The 19,181-nt window shown below is 41.7% G+C and overlaps 1 protein-coding gene across 5 annotated transcripts in view; it reads left to right on the top strand.

Annotated features, from left to right (window-relative positions):
* LOC115061117 (rho GTPase-activating protein 12-like) overlaps nucleotides 1-16,224 on the top strand; it is a 47,282-nt gene extending 31,058 nt beyond the window's left edge. The window contains exons 3-19 of one of the 5 annotated variants that reach the window (XM_029529368.1): nucleotides 3,824-4,096; nucleotides 4,946-5,086; nucleotides 5,195-5,275; nucleotides 5,813-5,935; nucleotides 7,125-7,199; nucleotides 7,594-7,668; nucleotides 8,073-8,134; nucleotides 8,230-8,311; nucleotides 9,236-9,337; nucleotides 9,430-9,528; nucleotides 9,924-10,026; nucleotides 10,121-10,237; nucleotides 10,656-10,754; nucleotides 12,153-12,230; nucleotides 12,346-12,480; nucleotides 12,686-12,791; nucleotides 14,590-16,224. In XM_029529368.1, the coding sequence (XP_029385228.1) occupies nucleotides 3,824-4,096; nucleotides 4,946-5,086; nucleotides 5,195-5,275; nucleotides 5,813-5,935; nucleotides 7,125-7,199; nucleotides 7,594-7,668; nucleotides 8,073-8,134; nucleotides 8,230-8,311; nucleotides 9,236-9,337; nucleotides 9,430-9,528; nucleotides 9,924-10,026; nucleotides 10,121-10,237; nucleotides 10,656-10,754; nucleotides 12,153-12,230; nucleotides 12,346-12,480; nucleotides 12,686-12,791; nucleotides 14,590-14,764 (1,926 nt within the window). In that variant the 3' untranslated portion in view covers nucleotides 14,765-16,224. Of the gene's footprint in view, nucleotides 1-819; nucleotides 1,019-3,823; nucleotides 4,097-4,945; nucleotides 5,087-5,194; nucleotides 5,276-5,812; nucleotides 5,936-7,124; nucleotides 7,200-7,593; nucleotides 7,669-8,072; nucleotides 8,135-8,229; nucleotides 8,312-9,232; nucleotides 9,338-9,429; nucleotides 9,529-9,923; nucleotides 10,027-10,120; nucleotides 10,238-10,655; nucleotides 10,755-12,152; nucleotides 12,231-12,345; nucleotides 12,481-12,685; nucleotides 12,792-14,589 lie in introns of those variants that run through there. The other 4 variants (XM_029529372.1, XM_029529370.1, XM_029529369.1 and 1 more) reach the window with 4 other exon arrangements.
* Nucleotides 16,225-19,181: the final 2,957 nt, after the last annotated feature.

Here is a 19,181-nt window from a genome sequence, read left to right as displayed (position 1 = left end):
ATCTATAATAAAAAAAAATTGAAACTTATATCAATAACACACATACATCAATACCTAAGCCAAATTTACTTGTGCTGTTTGTAGCATGTTTGGATTCGTTGTTACATGATCACCTTTGCAATGCTGAAATGAAAATTAGAAGCGCTTACATATATAAAAGATCAACAATGTTGCTGTTTGTAAAGCTTTCAAAACTGAAACCATATATGCTTAAGGATCTTTATCATATTGCAACATTTGTTGCACAATACAAGGATGAAAGTAGGGGTGGGGGCTGGAAATTATGCAGAACAAGTATCTGCCACCAGTATTTTACTGTGAATCATGCTGGACCTTAAACTCAACTTCATTTCAACATTCATAGCTGCATTATCTTTATTTGTTTATTTTTTGCAGATGAAGGTTGTATAACTGTGTCAGGGTGCTTTTATTTTTGTTTTCCTCCTTGCAGCTCTCTCTGTTTCTTTTCTTGTCCTTGAAAATATACAGCTATGCTAGTACAGGTGTTCAAGAAGTCCAGGGCGAAGCAGCCACACAGCAGTGATCAGGGGTATTATCTTTGCTCAACACATCAGCCTGATCGTAGCAATCAGGTTAAATATAGATCCCGGCCTGTGGTGAAACTTGCCAAACTGTCAGCTCTGTCTGTCAGCCTGTCTGTCAGTGAACAGTTTGTTAGCAATACAATGAAATGTGCTCTGATAGAGGAAGCTGACTTTTTTTTGTAGCTTCCTGTTGTGTCAGATTATTTTGTGCACTGTGTTGTGTTTGAGAGGTAAAAAGATCCTGTTCCCCTTTGGTTGGCAGCATTTGGTTTCAAATTACACAGTACCTTAAGCTGGACTGTTACAGTCGCAAAGGCAGAAAGAAGAAAAGGAGGTGGTGTGTGACTGTGTGTCCTGTCAGACCTTGATGATCGTGCTGCATCACCATGCGCCGTACACTGAATATATTCAGAGGGTACAGGAAAGCCAGCGAGGATGACAACGAGGTCTTTGTGTGCAGTCCCAGAGATAAGGTGACACAACACACAGTAATGCAGGATGGAAATGTGATCGTGGATTTTTCTCAGTTTGCTTTTGTTAAAAAAAAAAAAAAAAAAAGTCCTGAAAGTGGTATTTTCTTTTGTTGTTGTTGGGTTTTTGTTTTTTTTTTTTGCCATGTCAGTTACCTTTCATTCATCTTCCCAGTTAGATGAGAATGGAGCAGTGAGCCTGCTTTGCCAGCACAGATGGATTTCACCTCCTGTCACTGTTACTTTCCTCAAACTGTCATTTATATTTCGAGAACGTTCCATCAGTCACTAGCAGCCATCACCAGCTTTTTTCCCATATAAGTGTTCAATTGGATTCCAGGTTGCAAAGATAAAAAAACAAAAGTTAGTCTAACTAGCAGGTTTGGTTTAACTTAAGTGTGCCAGTAAAAAAACTAATTTGACATATAGTTCAATTAACAATGTTGAAAAGTGCCTCTGCTGTGTCCTGCTATTCCAAGCATGTGTTAGACTTCTGTTGCTACATAGGGTGAATGTTACATAAGACTTCTCTTTCTAATTGAGAGCAGTTAATTTTTTTGCAAAAGAGGGCACCCAGTGTCTCCTAATGGAATTTCTATTTTCAGTTTTATTTTAAGAGAAAAGGACTTTAAAGGTCCTCTGTGGTACTGTAGCCCAGCTAGGTCAGTATTTTTTTCTGTTTTTAGTTCATAACCGAGATGTAACATCTCAAGTTAGAGTTAATTGATCCAACTAATGACCCCATCTAATGTTAGTAAAGATGAGCCATGTGGAGCCATCTGGCAACTTGTTTTAGCACCTAGCCTTAGCAAAGAAGGGCATGAGGCTTGTATTTTCTGTTTTCTACATTGAAAAGCATGTGAGTAAGATTTCAAATTTATTTTAACGTGCAGGTTTTTCATTTAATTGCAATGGTGTGTGTGTGTGTGTGTGTGTGTGTGTGTGTGTGTGTGGTGTGTGTGTGTGTGTGTGTGTGTGTGTGTGTGTGTGTGTGTGTGTGTGTGTGTGTGTGTGTGTGTGTGTGTGTGTGTGGTGAGCTTTTTCTCTTGCACAGTAATAATCTGTGTTGACAACCGTCTCTTTTGAGAATGATTGTTAAATTACCATCTGAATGAAAGAGGCAACAGGAAAATGTTTGAGTCCAACCACTGTTAGAATGGACGTTAAAGCCTGTTAATTATTGCTCTACCAGATACAGTTTGGTTTGTCTGGACTGAGTGGGATCCAAATGGAATTGACCCCAGCCTCGATTTCAGACCACACTCAACCATCTGCATTTTGACTTGATCATTACCATATTATTCCCTAAAAGCTAATTAAAACTGCAATGCACTGGCTTCGATGTCTCTTTGACTGATGACTCTGAACTTGAGTTCAGCCAAACCATCATCTGTCACTGGAGAGCCTCCGTGCTGGAGCACTCGCTGCGTGTTGGATTGAAAGTGAGAAACAGTGGGTGAACCTAACTGAAAACAGCAGGACACTACTGAAACCTTTCCTCTGCTCCCGCGTGTGTGTAGGATATTAAATAATAATTTATGTGAAAAATATTTCTCTTATTCCAAGATCAGCAGGAAGTCCCATCTGTGTCCTGAAAACACTCCCAACCCTCTCACTAAAATGTATTTCCCCCACATTCCTCACCTGTAACAAACAAAGAGGGGTGGGTGAGGAGCCAGCAGTGTGGTGCTGGCACAGTGTCAGGTATCTAAGTCCTTCCTGTTCAGCCTTTTATCTGCTCTGTCTTTTACAGCATTTGGTGCTGGATCTTCTCTAGAGAGGCACAAGGCTGGCATGCAGCTCAGAGTCGGTGCTTCTCCAAAACATTTTTTTTTTTTTTTTTTTTTTTTGAGCCATTCAGAGCAACATTAAACACTGAGCTGTAGCCATGGAAACATGTCCGAAGTGTCCTGCAGAGGCTGCCAACTTTTCAAAGACTTTTCAAACTTGTCTTTGAAGTGTGCCTGCTTTGACAATTAGGGTAGGACTACATTTGTGAGGATGTATGTGCTGACTGTAGTTCGCTGTTGTTAGTTTGAGAAGTCTATTTAACTTTATTAAGAATATTCCATCTGGAAGTTATGTTGATTTGGCCTGTTGAGTTGCCCTTAGGTTGTCTTATAAGCTTTTCAACACTTAAGTCTTATCTGGTTTATTTGAGCCATTTTTTGTTTTGGCTGTCTAAAAGGCTTGGCTTCCTTTTAAAAACCCCTCTTACACAAATACTGAATATTTTTATTTTATTTATTTATTTTTTTTCATCTCAATCAGCATATTATCATAATTTATTAGCATCATGAGAAAGAACACAAAATAAATACAGCACAATATTGTGCTACAGTCTAGGTTGTATATGAATGCTGTGTTAATATCAAGGTGCTTTATCCACAGAGAGCAGAGAAATGTTAATCTAAAATCCCCACAATTTTTTCTTGGAAGCTCCTGGCAATTTAAATCTTCAAGTGCTTGTATGAATTTATCCTCATAGCAATTGCATCTAGTCTTTTGTTGGACAGATTATGAATGATTATGTAACTGCTCCATCTGGTTTCAATACCTGATTAGAACCAGACTGATGGGGCTTTAAAGGGTCTGCAAACCACATGGGCATCTGATTTGATCAGCAGCTACGTCCTGTCCTGCAGACTCACAGGAATTCCTGTAATATATTTGAATTGTTGGAAGAAAATAAGGATATTTATAAATTCTAAAAAGAAATCGAGGAGTGCCATCTGAAAATCTTGGAACAAATGCCTAGAGATGTTCTTCTTAGTGATCTAACCACTCCCTCCTCACTTCCTCCACCAGACAACATCACCTACAGGCCAGGGCCGGTCTGACTCTCCAGTCTACACCAATCTCCAGGAGCTAAAGATCTCACAGTCCAGCCTGCCCCCCGTCCCCTCAGGCTCACCTCTACACATACTGGGCGATTGGGAGACCCACAAAGACCTCAGCGGCAGACATTTCTATTACAACCGAGCCACCGGGGAACGGACCTGGAAGCCTCCACGTACGAGGGACACTAGCGGCAGCACCAGCAGTATGCGGGGAGACAGCCAGGGGACAGTGGAGAGTGAGGTAAGAAAATGCTTGAGCCGATTTCTCTTTGTGGTCTTGGCAATTATGAACATCAGTCAATCAAGTCCAAATCATTTTGAGACCAGGTGACTTCAGTTTTACAAGCCTTATTTTGCCTTTTAAACATAGACAAAGCAAATGCAAAACCACAACAATGTTCCAGTAACACAGGATAAAACTGTGTAAAAGGTTAATCCTTCATCTATGAAGACATAAACAGCCTCTCTAGCGTTCTGTAAAAAATAACCAGGCCATAGTGAAAGTGTGGTGAACCTCAGAGGACTGTTAAAAGGTTGTTGTGGTGACTAAAGGTAAGGAAACTAGCGCCTTTGATATGGGGAAGTTGGGATTTCCTCTCAGGTTGTCATTTCCTGTTTAACTATCCAACACTTCCCCCCTGTGGTCATTTGCTTTATTGCAGAATCACGTTAGGGAGATTATAGCTGTTTCACTGCTTCTGCTTGATGAGTCTATCAAAAGAAATGAAATCACCATATTAACATGAATATAATTTGATCAATAAAACTATAAACCTATAGAATCAGTTCTTCTGTCCACTAAAAGACCACAGACAAACATTCTAAAAATAAAGATTTACTGCTATTCACATGCAAATGTTGGTTTTAAAGTAAAGATTACAAAGGAAAGGATATACAATGGACTCAAGAGAAAACCTAATATTTTTTACCATGAGACAAAGTTTGTATTTGGTATATGCCAATCAAGAATTTATGGAGAAATCCTTTCAAAATTTAAACAATGCTATACAACAGATTAAAGGGTAGCAATATCCAGACTTCCTGAAGACTACTTAAGGGTTATTAACTGCCTTCTGTCTTTGCTCCACAGCTACTGTCCTCGGAGGAGAACTACCACAGCACCCACTCCAGTCAGTCTGATAGCCAGTACGGCTCACCCCCTAGAGGCTGGTCTGAGGAGCTGGATGAACACGGGCACACACTTTATGTGTCTGAATACACACAGGAGAAGGTAGACTTGAGCTTAGATGGTTTAATTCTGTGCAGCCACACCTTGCTGGTTGTAACCACATTTAGCATGATTAGGTTTATGTGTGGTGACTTCTGTTCATGTCTACAGTGGATAAAACATGTGGATGAACAAGGCCGGCCCTACTACTACAGTGCTGATGGTTCCAGGTCAGAATGGGAACTGCCCAAGGTGAGATTATCCGAACACGAGCTGGCCACACTTTCATTGTCTCAACCGCATGAGTAATATCCCCTGTAAGTCAGCTCCTGTTCTAGAGAAAGGAAAATCTTCTCATATTACATCACCTTTTAACACTACCACCCAGTAGCACACTTTTGGATGACTCCTCCTCCACCTGGTGTTTTGGCTTCAGATTGGTCTTGTTAATGTAAGTAGATGAGTGTCTGAGGTCACAAAGGAGTCAGGTTTGAGTTGAAGTCTAGGTGACTGACTATTACTGGCTCTTCACTGCCTTAATCTGGAGGATTTAGACCAGATCAGGGTAGATCGCTCCATTCTCAGAGTGAATGGACAGTAGCGTGAACATGGATACTTTCAATGGACCATACTGTTGGCTTTGGAAGACGATGTTCAGGTTGTAAGTGAAATCCCTCTGTCCAATGGTGCTGTGGACAATAAAAGGAGAGGTAAGGGAGAGAACTGGTGCTCAAGAGTCTGCTAGAATAACTGACATTTCAGCTGAAGTTGTCCTCTCCGTCTCCGCAGTACAATGTCTCCCCTCAGTCCGGTGAGGTTCCCAAGAGTCGCAGTCTGGAGCGGAAGCAGCAGGATCCCATTGTCCTCACCAAGTGGCGACACAGCACCTATGTATTAGATCTCAATGACAAGGTAAGACACCCACATAGGTGAGAGGACGCTCACATAGGTGTTAAAACACAGTAAAAAATCTTTGAAGAAGAAAAACTCTTGGTTATGATCAGTCTGGACCTAGGCATTCCTGCTCCTGGTTGACTTCTCATGTGGCTTTCCACTATCTGTCTTATTGGCAGTGAGTTTAATCCCTAAGTACTAATTACACTCTCAGCTCAACAGAGGAAAATCTGTTTTTGGCTAAACCTGTCTCTTGTGGATGGGTATCTTGGCAAATGGTGGTGAATTAATCAGGAGGAAAGCCTCTTTACTTATTGTGTTTTTAATCAGGTTGCTGTGATTGTTGTTTTCAGACAGTGAAAAGCTATTTTAAATAACAATACATCAGCTCTGTGGCAATGACTTCCTGTTAGTTTCTGTGCACACTGAGGGAAAACCTTGTTGTTTAGAAGACGCCCAGGTTTTAAAATTAACCTCTCATTTTGAATTAATTTCAAAAGAGCCCAAAAATGATTTGATATTTTGCCTCCTTTAGGTTGAAGAGTTTACAGGAAACATAATGAAATAGTCAAAGTGAAAGCGGCAGTCTCTGAGATATCCTGACTTATCTAGTTTATTTCTGCATTGCCAGCAGGAGATCGGCTCAAAGGTTAGCTTTTGTTTGCTGGATTTATTTTTCTAGTTTTTAGTTTGTTTTTTTTTGTTGTTACAAGGGTAGTCTTACTTTGAGAAAACTCTCTCTGGGTTCACACTGGCAAACCTCTAAATCTATAAACCTGACTCATTTTATAACTTGTATCACTTCGAACAGAGACATAGAAGATGATATATATGTGTGCTCACATACAGAGTAGTGTTTATGATAAACTATGATGTGGAGCTGATTTGTAAGATTAATTTTGTTTTAATGATTTAAATTGCCCGAGTTAATGTTTTCATACTAGTGCTTGGCAGAAAAATTGTGGCCTTTTTACATAACACACTGACTAATGATTATCATCTCTGTCACATTTAACTCACAGGTATTGCTTTTACTCTGATCTTTTGAGAAAACTAAATTTAAGTCAATATGCTCTATGGTATGAGAATGTAAAATGTGTGACCACTTAAAGGTTGAAGTCTCTCACTGACTACAAAATGCCAAATATGATGGTTTGTGTGATGGTATCAAATATATTGGAGGCTCTCTGTGGTGGTTTCATTGCAGTTCTCTTTCAAACTCTGGCGGTTTGCCTCAGATCCGCACAAGAAGAGATTTCGTCTTTCTCTTAATCGAGATAAAGTTGGTATCACACAGAGCCTCTCTTCTCTCCTATAAACTGCAGATTCCCCAGGTTTTGATTGATTGTTTTTAAAACTCATTTTTCAGCTGATCAGGAAATACAACAATCAAATCCACATGGTGACTCAATCATAGATGTCTGATCTGTTTGTGTTGTGGATTGTACTGCAGGCTGCAAATGAACAGGAAGAAAGCCCTTTCTTGGGATTAATCTTGGAAAAAGCATGTTTGAAACCCAAATGTCAACTTTCTTTTCTCTTTCAATGATCTAAATTAACCTCCAGGTTCTTGATCCACTTTCTCCTTTCACTAACATTAGACTGACTATCTTCATGTATTTTGCAGTTAGTTGGTAGTTGCTAGAGACTCATCATCTTGTGCCTCTTATTGGTAGGAGTGTGCTCCGGTGCCCAAGCAGGGCTCTCCAGACTCTGACTCCTGCCCCTCATCTCCTAAGCACCCCTCAACCGTTAGTATCCCAGCTTGCATTGCACTGCACTCATCATCATCATGATCATCATCATCCTGCTTTCACCTGCATCCGAATATAATTCTCACCCTCATCTTAATCACTTTCCATTTGGTTGCTCTCATTTCCTGCATGACAAACTTCACTGCATAACATCTAACTTGGGGCCAAAACAAAATGTGTATATATACCCAGCACAAGTGCAGTTGTTTCAACACTTTGCTGCGGGTTTAGTACGCCCTCTGTTGGTGGTATTTTCACATAACATGAGACAGCAAAGCCTCTTCTGGCTCCAGCACTGCCCATTTGCTTCTCAAGCTTCAGCGTGAGTGTGGATATCTTTGTGTGTTTTAAAGCATGTGTTGTTATTGGGTTCTCATATGCACCTGTCTCTTCCTCCTCAGCCTTCAGAGAAGTGTGGGGTCCTCAATGTCACCAAAATTACAGAGAATGGAAAGAAAGTCAGGTAGGAATTTTCAATTTCAAGAAGTGATAACCTTTAAATGTCTAATTTATCCAACATGAGGCTCATATTGGTTTTATTTTTTTTGCGTCTAACAGGAAGAACTGGACCTCATCTTGGACAGTGCTGCAGGGCTCCTCTCTGCTCTTTGCTAAGGGCCAGGGTGGCAGCACAAGCTGGGTAGGCATCCCATCAACCCTCAGAGGCTCATGTTTCTTTAAAATTTCACCACTCCATTCTTTTCTGTTATTTCTTTATCTCTCTTCCTTGTTTCAACACTGTCACCTGTCTTCATTGTCAACTGTGCCGTGACATTTGTCACCTTCTGTTTATTGCTCCTTTCCTCCTTTCCTCCCTTAAGTCTTACTACCGTAGCGGCTCCATCCCAGAGCTGCTCCTTACTCTCCTTAGCAACTGGAAGCACTCAGTCAAGTCCCGTCCTGCTGTCTCCTATGTGAACTGTAGGCCTGTTCAGGCCACTGCTGTATGTCCCCTCTCTCTGCATGTGTTGCCGCTCCTGCCTCCCTTTCATTAATTATTCTTTTCAAGCCTGCTTTGACTGACCAGACTGACTGACTGTTACTGTGTGTGTGAAGCTTGATTTTGCTGATCCTACTGTGAAAAAGCTGCACTAATCAATGTCTTAAATGATGATGAAAAGGGTCGTAATAAATAAGAGGCAAAGAATTGTAAGAGGAAATAGCCACTGCCTTCAGCTCTCCCTCTCAGCATCTTTCAGCTCGTTTTGGTTTTACAGTCTGCAGTTTGCTCTCGTCACCAGCATCTCCAACCACAACATGAATTTACTTTAATTTTAAGGATTTAATAAGGAAAAAGCTAGAGAATGAATGATCTAAATGATCTAAAAGCAGTGATTAAGTAATATGCATGTGACATTAATATGAAGAACTAACAGTATTTTTGCTTTGCTGTAACAGCACTAAAGTTTGTTTTTAAGAGTTTGACCCCTGCTCCAGCAAACATATCGGCAGGTTTAGCGTCTGGTCATATTAAAAGATGCTGGAGCTGTTGAGGAGAAATTTAGGCACCAGGTTTTGTTTCTTTGTTTCATCAACTCTCATGCTATTTCATTGATTTCAGAAGTTTGGCAGCAACCAATCAAAGCCTGAGTTTACTGTTGATCTGCGAGGGGGGTCTGTGGACTGGGCTTCCAAGGACAAGTCCAGCAAGAAACATGTCATCGAGGTATCAGCCATCTTGTTTTACCACAGCTCAACATTCACTTTAGCCATTTTAGAGCCAAAGAGATGCTGTAATGCAGACCTTTCCTCCCCTAGCTGAAGACCCGTCAGGGGACAGAGCTGCTGATCCAGTCAGAGATCGACAGTGTGATCAATGACTGGTTCCGGGCCCTCACAGAGACCATCAGCACGCATGTGAGGATCATTTTCACTTTTTCAGTTTGCTTTTCATCAGCAAAATTCTGAGGTGACATGCATACATTTTTTTCATCGACTAGATGATAAAGTTAGACTGTGACCTAGACGGTGTGCTTTCAGTTTAATTTCCTTGGTCCAAACCAGATTAATAAACAATTCATTGCAGAAATAACTGACATCTTAGATTAGATTTCGATTAGATTGTCCCAAAATGGGGAAATTCACAAAATTTCTAGCCAATAGTCCAGTCTGGGATGTTCCCACTGTTTATTTCATATCAAAGGAAACCAGCACACACATCAGAGATAACCCCAGACCAAACAAGACAAAAACGAATGAGGCCAACTTGAGCCTATCGTTGTCTAACAGTACATATGTGCCTGCCTGTCCAGGCCTGGGAGTCAGATGAGGCCATTGAGGAGGACATGCCTGAGTCTCCTGGAGCAGAGAAACAGGACAAGGAGAAAGACCACCGGGACTCCAAGAAGAACAGAGGTGAGAGTTTCTGCTCCTCTGCCCCAATAGAAATGTCCCAGCAATAGTCCACTACTGTTGCATATGGACTCATATGCCTCCTGTCCTGCTTCAGTGATGAAGACTTCTTTGAGCATGGATTCAGACCAGAAGAAAACCAGGATGAAACTCAAGAAGTTCCTCATACGTCGACCAACATATCAGGCTGTCAGAGACAAAGGATACATCAAAGGTAGGCAGAAAGGATGCAGCCAGTAGCTTCATTTTTACCTGTGAATTTGCGTCAGCCTGTGATATTTAAACGCAGACCTGATGATGTGTGTAATAAAAGTCACTTATTCACTCATCTTCTACCACTTATCCATTTGCGGGTGCTGCAGGCAATCCTAGCTCACATTGGTTAAGGGCAGGGCACATCCTGAACAGGATCGTCACAGGACCAACACACAGAGACAGACATCAACAACCAGTCACACTCAGACCTTTGGACTATTTAGAGTCCAGAGGAATCCGGAGTACCCTGAGGAAACCCATGCAGGCACAGGGAGAACATGCAAACTCCACATAGAAATGGCCCAGGTCTGGGAATCAGCGCTAACCACCATGCTGCCGTGCTGCCCTGTAATAAAAGTGTTTTTGCCAATTCACAGATCAGGTGTTTGGCTGCAGCCTGACCAGCTTGTGCCAGCGCGAGAACACATCAGTGCCCAACTTTGTCAAAATGTGTATCGACCATGTGGAGAACGTAGGTAAGAACAACAGCGGCCTGGAACCCATTTCATTTCTCAACTCATTGTCATTCACAAACCGTACTGCAATGATCAGGCATGAGAAACTAAACGTTTGTCTGTCCAAGCGAAGACATTTTACAAAGGTCAACAACATACAGTGTAACTGCTATTTGTTCAGCTGTATTTATTGTTTCCACACCAGACTTCATTTCATCATCGACATTATAGTACTGCTGCATCACCTCAATAACTGTCTGTAGCTGGTGGTTCATGTCAGTGTAGATCTGAATTAAAGCCCTGTGTTCAAGGCCAATATGTATTAAAAAATACTTAAGGGTAATTTCTGTGGATTCTGTCACCTCATGAAAGTTTTAAATAGAAAAGCATCATATTTCCATTACTTTGGCAGATTGTGTGTGTGTGTGTGTGTGTGTGTGTGTGTGTGTGTGTGTGTGTGTGTGTGTGTGTGTGTGTGTGTGTGTGTGTGTGTGTGTGTGTGTGTGTGTGTGTGTGTGTGTGTGTGTGTGTGTGTGTGTGTGTGTGTGTGTGTGTGTGTGTGTGTGTGTGTGTGTGTGTGTGTGTTACCGTTTCAGTTGAAGTAACCATTTTAATTTGCTCAGAAAACATTGAGCGTTTACATCTGGAGAATATGATGTGTTGGCTGGTTCTCTTTTACATCTGTGTAGTTACACAACACTTCATTTATGATCCGTTGTACCACATTTTACCTTATCTTAAAAAGATTGCAGTTCCTGTGATTTGGATGTTACACTGGCCAAATGGTTTGAACAACTTCTACCCCACCATATCGCACTTTATCAGGGCTGACTGCAAGAGCCAGTGTCAGCAGCAGAAAGGGCAGATACAAGACCTTTTTCAGCTTGTAGCACTGATGATTCAGTCTACACCTCTCCTCAGATTACAGGCTGATTCTTTTAACCTGATATTATATAAGTTCTTATTAACGGTCCGAAAACATGCCACTGTAGAAATTTTGAGCTTTTCACTATCTGAAGATCTTAGTTTAAAGTGTTTTTCCTCAGACACTTTCTGGTTCTTGTTATCTTTGTTTGTGACCTTTGCCTGGATGTTTTTCTCTGTGTTGAGAGCATATTAGCTTATGTCAGCCCTTATCAGTGTTTTTGTTTTGTTTTTTTTTTGGGGGGGGGGGCACCTCAGCATGCTATATCATGGCATGCAGGGTCAGTAACATTGAGCTGTCTGATTGGTTGCTGATAAATCAGTGATTTCACCAGCTTGGCATTGTGTTTTCTTGGTTGTTTCCATGTGTTGATGTTGTTCCAGTGTTTTTTGTCTATTTCTTTATGAAACTATTGTATATACTGACACATGTATGTCACATTGTTACATCATTACACTATTACACCTTCTTATATTAACATCCTTGTCCTGCAGGGCTCAGTATTGACGGCTTATACAGAGTGAGTGGGAACCTGGCAGTGATACAGAAGCTGCGCTTTGCTGTGAATCATGGTAGGACTCAAGGTCCCTCTGCTCCAGCCTCTGTACTCTGTGTCACCATTTGTTATATTAAACCCTCATCATCTCTTTCTTCACTGTCTTCTGTGGTTTTTCTTCCACCCCTCAGATGAGAAAGTGGACCTGAACGACAGTAAATGGGAAGACATTCACGTCACGACTGGAGCCCTCAAGATGTTTTTCAGGGAGCTTCCTGAGCCACTCTTCACCTACGGATCCTTCAATGAATTTGTTAATGCCATCAGTGAGTAGCTTGATTTACCACTATTCAGATACACTGACAAGACCTGACACAACTGAAATACAGAAGGACCAACAAAATGTTGAGTTCGGTGTTTAAGTGAAAAGCCTTTTTCACTCACTGTGATTGTATTGGTCCCTAATTTGGCCACAAGATGGCGCTCTCCACATGTTCCTTCACTGACCTGCTGTGTGTCTCTGTGCCTCAGAATGCTCTGACTACAAACATCGAGTCAATTCAATCAAGGACTTAATCAAGAAGTTGCCAAAACCTAACCACGACACAATGCAAAATCTCTTCAAGCACCTGCGCCGGTAAGAAATGAACACAACTGCTCACACACACACAGCTTTCCTTCATTGGTTGTGTGATGACTTTAGATATTATCTACATAAATAATCTCCACCCAATAATCAAGTCATGATAATCCGGTAATGTCATTTATTTGAAGATGATGGTGAGGAGACCTTCAGTAAAATTTTCAAACATGTTGCAGACTCTCAATGCTTTTAGAGCACAGACTCAAATGTGGACGTGGCAATTTTAATTTTGAAGAATTAAAGTTGGCACTGAACACACACAACGCTCAGATTCCTGGACTAGTTTATGTGCTGATGTAAATCAGATATTTCCTAAATTAAATCAGCATCCTTTACTTTTGACTTAATTTTATGTAGATGTTATTTATGTGGTTGAATTTTGCTAAATGGACAAATCTTTGCCTTTTCCATGGTCCTCAATCTTTTACTGGTAAAAATTTGCAATATTTGAAAAAAAAAGGTAAGTGCAATGATTGCATCGTTTGAAGACCTAAGTCTACATACGCATATGTGAAGTGTACAAATTCTACAAAGATCAATTACATTACAATGTTATAGGAGGTTTATCAGTTTGTCTTTAAAACTTTATCAGCGAGCTGGAACGGAGAGCTGATGATGAATATTTAATGCACAGCATCAAGGTTGAGTGAGTTTCTCCAAACATACTTGAAATTTACAGCTGAATATCGGCCCTTTAGCTCTTCTGCCAAGTTTTCGCAAATGTAATTATTTTTAGCCTCCCTGTTAAAATATGCATAAACTAAACTGCTTATTGTCGAGCAAATATGCCAAAAACACACATAGGGACAACAAAACATTGCAACTGCCAATGAAGCACATTAGTTGACATTAGTTTACTATGAGTCACGATGGGTTTTACCTGGGTCTGCATCATGGTTTATTAAAGAACATTGCATTTTGTTCAACGCCTGAACAGGATGTTGCAAACTTTTGACCACTGAGGCCAAGGGGCGGACAGCCCGCAATGAAACTTGTGTGTCCCTCTGTTCATCCAAAATGTGACACATTTTTGGTTTGATGCTAAACAACCATGGAAACTGTGCCTTCTGCACCGCCCCTGACTGACTGTTCAGTTGAAACCTACTCTGACTTAATTGAGTTTCATGTGCTCACACTATACGTGGCACTGCTGAGATCTTATTTATACCAACATGTGTACCCAGTTTTCCCTCTTTGTGTTTACCTTTCTTCAGACTGATGGGCCCGCGGGCAAACGCAAACTACAGCCAGGTTTAACATGTATTCTGAGCCCGCTGGTGCCAGTGGCAATATCATATGTTCACAATGACATTTGCCTAGGTTTCCAATTTGCATTTATATGGCGCTGTGTTTGGTGTAATTCAGCACCTATGAAGTGGTGTTTCTTGAGGAAATTTATAGCGTGACATTCAGTGTATGGAGGTCTACGTATATCAGCGGGTGGATTTAATCTCCTTTTTTTTTCTCCCTTCTATGAATATGTTATTGTTTTGTGCATCTGCATGCAAGGATGTAGATTCTATTTAAAAAGGCTATTATGCTCTTGCCTGGAGCTTTCAGTAGTGTTACAGAGTGTGTGTCGTGAGGCTCCATCGCAAGCCCTAAAGATTTGTGTAAAGACCATGAGGTTGTTTTTCTAGATGAAACCCTGAAGCAACACTGAATCCAAACAAACACACACTCACCTAAAGCCAATTATGACACACTCCATCTCTAAATCTCCTCACATTTTACTCTACCCGTCCCCATTCCCCCTTCACCTCGATCCTCACCCTCCTTCCCACCCCCTCAGGGTGATTGACCACGGAGAGGCCAACCGCATGACCACCCAGAGTGTGGCTATCGTGTTTGGACCCACGCTGCTGAGGCCTGAGACCGAGACGGGCAACATCGCGGTCCACATGGTCTACCAGAACCAGATAGTGGAGCTCATACTGCTCGAGTACGAAAGCATCTTCGGGAGGTAGAGGCGCCTGCTCAGAGGAAGATGCTGGGCTTTTCAAACGCAGACTTCTTTTCCTTTATCCCCCCTTTTTCTTTGGCTGAACCGAACAATGCTGTGCACCAAGCAGTTTGGGAGAAAATTGTCTAATTTGCATTCATTGACAGGACAGTTTACAAAAGTGTTGCACTTACTGAAGTTTTGGAGATGAATTTAAAAGCAGTGTACAGGTATCTCCCACCTTTTCAGCTGCCATTCCTGCTGGAAGTAGTGGTTTGGACAACAGTGTTGTGATGATGACATGAGGATGTCCGGGTGATGTGGTGCATTTGAGTGTTCAGGTTTTCTTGCATACACTGGATTCCTGTGGCCAGTAATTCAAACTTTCAATTTGGAGCCAGCTGAACCCTTCACATCCTGGCAGAGCTCGACCAGATTTGAGTGGATAATGGAAGCAACGTGCTGCTACTGTGGCATAAAAGCCGAACGTGGAGGAAGGAGCCGGAGAAGTTTTCTGTGTTCTGTGTGTGAGCCCTCTGTGCTGTTGGATCAGGTGGTGGGGGAAAAAAAAAAACAGTGTTATCTAACAGACTGTCTTTGGGCACTTGGATGAACTGGAGTCATGGATCATGTGGACCCCCCACCCCCCCCCCCCCCCCCCCCACCCCCACTGTCACACTACTTTAGTGACACCTCCCCCTCCCTCCCTCACCTCCACTCCCCCCTCTCAATCAGTGTTAAACATTAACCCTGTGACATGAGCATCTCATGACTTGAATAACCGAGGACAGCCCCTCTGTTTGTATGAGTGACTGAGTTGACCTAAATGGAATAAAACCTGTGCAGAAGTATTCCTGTTTTGCCACTTTGTACAAACTGTGTGTCGTGTAGTCTAACGTGCTTTGGTAACGTTTCCTTTAAGCCTGGGGGGTTGGGGGGGCGGGAGGTCGTCATCGTCTGCGCTCTTTTATGAAGTGTTAGTGTCTCCACAGTGGTGGGAAACGTAACAAGAGATCACGGTGTTAACTGGAAAACGACAAAAGTGGATTCAAGGGTGTGTGTGTGTTACCATTTCACATGTATTGTGTCTGACTCTGTAGACAGCCCCTCCCCTCACCTTTGCTAATATTAAAGAGTATTCAGAGAAGGGAAACGCTAACGCGGTTTATGGCCGTTAGATGGAGAGAAGGAGCCTTTAAAAACCTTTCAGAGCAGATGTACAGTGACAGAAGCTAGTTGTTAAAATGTATTCTAGTGAATGAGGTGTGTATGCTTTCGATGGTGAACCTGTGATGATTTTTGTCAATTTGAATTAAAACAGAATGCACAAGTTGTGGGAAAAGAAAAAAACAGAACACATGATCGACTGTTACTTTTGTTTGAAAGTGTCTCTGGAGTGTTTGCGCATGGTCAGCTGCACATTTTGAATGTAATTTTCAGGCTAACTGCTATTTGTGAAATTGCAATGTCTAATAAAAAAGACGAATGAAATGTGAGACTTGTGTGTGTGTGTGTGTTCTCACAGCCAACGGTGAGTCTGCTGTTTAACCTTCAATCTACTTTAAAGCTTCACCTCTCCCTCGGCGTTTATTGTATAATTGAATTAATCTACTCAACACTGATATCCTAGTTATTGAATTGAGTGATTAAGCTTTCACATCTCAATCAATTATATTCCTACCTGTTAATTATGAAATGAATTGCAGTATATTTCTGGAGATTTCTCAAATGCAGCGCAACCTCTGCCGCTCAGCTTCCATTAATCTGATCCCTCTGTTCTCCAAAGGCATTTTTGTCATGACTCTGCAGGTCGAATGCGGCTGCAGACCTGAAGGGTGTGGATTAATTGATGTCTAATTAGGTAATTGCCACAGTGCCAGTTTTGATTAAGAAGCATGAGGTGGAGCAAGTGCTGAACAAAGCTGCTTGCTGCAGGCCACATTGAGCCAACGATTACATTCAGCTGGCCCGTGTCTGTGTCTGCATCTTAGTTTGTGTCTGTGTCGGGGTATGGCCTGTGTCCTCACCCCTGAATTAATATGGAAACCTAGAAGTTTAAAAATATATTTTAAGTTAATTTGCAATCAGAGAAATAAAACCAAAATGTCAAATATGAATGAGGCACAAAAGGTATATGTTCCTTGTGTCAGCAATGATGAAGAAAAATGACGCCATACACCTCCACATGAAAACTGATGTCAACTCATCTGTATTACTAACTGTAATTTAAGCTGCACTGGACTGTACACTTTGGCACTTGATTCACTGTCATGGAAAATTCATGTTGCAATGATAAATGTTCATTTAGTTATTGAAGACAAAAAGGTAAGTAATTGTCCTATTATGACAGAAAATGCTCCATAGATATAACATACTGCTACTTTCATTTATGTTTTCTACAGATTTTAAGTTGTACAGTTTCCAAGATATGAACGAGGCACAGAACAGATTGTCAACTCTTTCCATAGGAGTTATTTTCTTATTGGAGAAACTGTTCAGTTAAAAGTGTGTATTGAGTTTGTTCATATAATGGTTTCATTCAGCCCTGTGCTCTTTCATCAAAGACTGAGCCAATGAACGATCTAATGAAAACTGTTGACTGACTGTGTCATATTTGAAGTGTAGTTTTGATATCTTCATTTTTGTTTGCTAGGTGTTTTTCCCCCTCTTTGGGACTCTGGTTTGTCAGCAGTTTTTGATCATACACACAATTTGTTGATTTTTGCCATGATTGCGCAAATTTGAACTAGCAATTAACTTTCTTTTCAGAAACTCTTATCATAACTATTTACTTTGATCATTCTTTTGGTTTCATATTTTTTTTCTTTTTCTAACAATAATAGGCCTTCAAAGAGCAGCACATGCTGCCTTCCTCTGATCACAGCTGCTTACTTTTGAAGTCCAGCCCCCCACACCTCCCGCCCGCCTACGTTTTAATTTATTGCAACAGGTTTGATTTGCTGTATACCTCAGCTCTGGCTCTGTTTTGATTGGACGGACCACCTTGAATTAAACCAACGTGTTGGAGGTAGGCAGCACTGAATCATGTGCCCTGTTGGAAACCACAGGCTGTTAAAACTGAGACACAGAGAGGAGGGGCCCCCAGAACTTCCAAATGAGAAAACAATTAGATCATTTCTATAATTCATGGGTGCGACCACAGCTCAGGTCCGACGTGGCTTTAAGTGTTTGAAGTGCTCCATATGCTCAGTGGTTTTCAGGCCTGATCTGCTCCGTGCTGGCCCGACCTGCTCCGTGGAGGCTGAGGTGTGGGCAGGTAATGTGAACAAGCCATTATGGAGCATAAAAGATTTATGGTTCGTCAGTGCCTCCCCCTCCTTCATTTGCAGGTGGGCTGCAGACAAAGTGGCTGGATGAGGAACAAAATGGTCAGGAGGCTTTGCTACTTTGTCATAAAGACATCTGTACTTTACCCACCGCTTTTTACTCCCAGCTCAGCAGCTGGGCAGCTAAAACCCAGATCAGAGTTAAAACGGAAAAGATATCAGAGTTTTAGGCATCAAATCCCATTATAGCAACACACAGCGACATTAGCATCTCTTTAGCAGCTTAATTCTCTACTGAAAGGTGCTGACTTGGCAGAGCCAGCAGGTGAGTACATCGGTGATAGTGGTGAGTTCAACTTAAAAAGAAAACGGCGATAAGTCTCAAACACCTATTCTCTATAGCTTTTGCAATATCATTTTCTTACAGTTTTATGTAGGTGAAATTTGAATTATTTAGAGGCTTTGCAACCTTGGATGTTTATGTGAGCTGCTGATAAATCATTTGTATATGGGAGAAGCTGTGCGTCATATTTCATTTGACACATTAAACACTTTTATGGCATAATATACAGCAGCAGCACCTTTCTACTCACACCCCCACCCACCCCCCAGTCTAAACAGCTGGCCTGACAGGACTGATGACCCTCTGCCTCTTACCATTAGCACCTCTGCTAGCCAGAAGAGCAATGTCAGGACACTGACCTCCTGTTGTTGGTCCCTATTGGCAACCGTGCCGTCAACAGGCACATCATAATACTGCAAATAGGATGTCACCTTCACCTCTGTTGTTTTGGGGTGGGTTTCACAAATCGCAAAAAGTGGACAAATAAAACCAGTGTTTTTGTGTCTTGGGGAGCACTGACCCTTTAAAGCCAACTGTAACAGCGTCACATGTGCTGAAGGCATGTTGCTGTTATGGTGAAATCAAAGTGGAATTGTGCTATTTCAGCAAACACATGGAGCCCTGCACACTTCCTGTACTGCTCTGTCTGCATGATCAAAGATCGTGCGAGCACTTACAAGCCTAACATCAGAGGCGAGGGCACGCAGCCCCTGTTGCAGAAATAACTCATTTGCTCGCGCGCTTTAATTCAAAGCCATCCTTATTCCAAATGTGCTGTCATAGCTGTGGCGCATGGCAACACTGGGCTGTGT

Source organism: Echeneis naucrates, chromosome 20 (genome assembly GCF_900963305.1).
Source record: "Echeneis naucrates chromosome 20, fEcheNa1.1, whole genome shotgun sequence".
In the NCBI taxonomy this organism is placed as follows: domain Eukaryota; kingdom Metazoa; phylum Chordata; class Actinopteri; order Carangiformes; family Echeneidae; genus Echeneis; species Echeneis naucrates.
The sequence above is the reverse complement of the archived record's forward strand: the minus strand, read 5'-3'. Positions and strand labels throughout refer to the sequence as shown.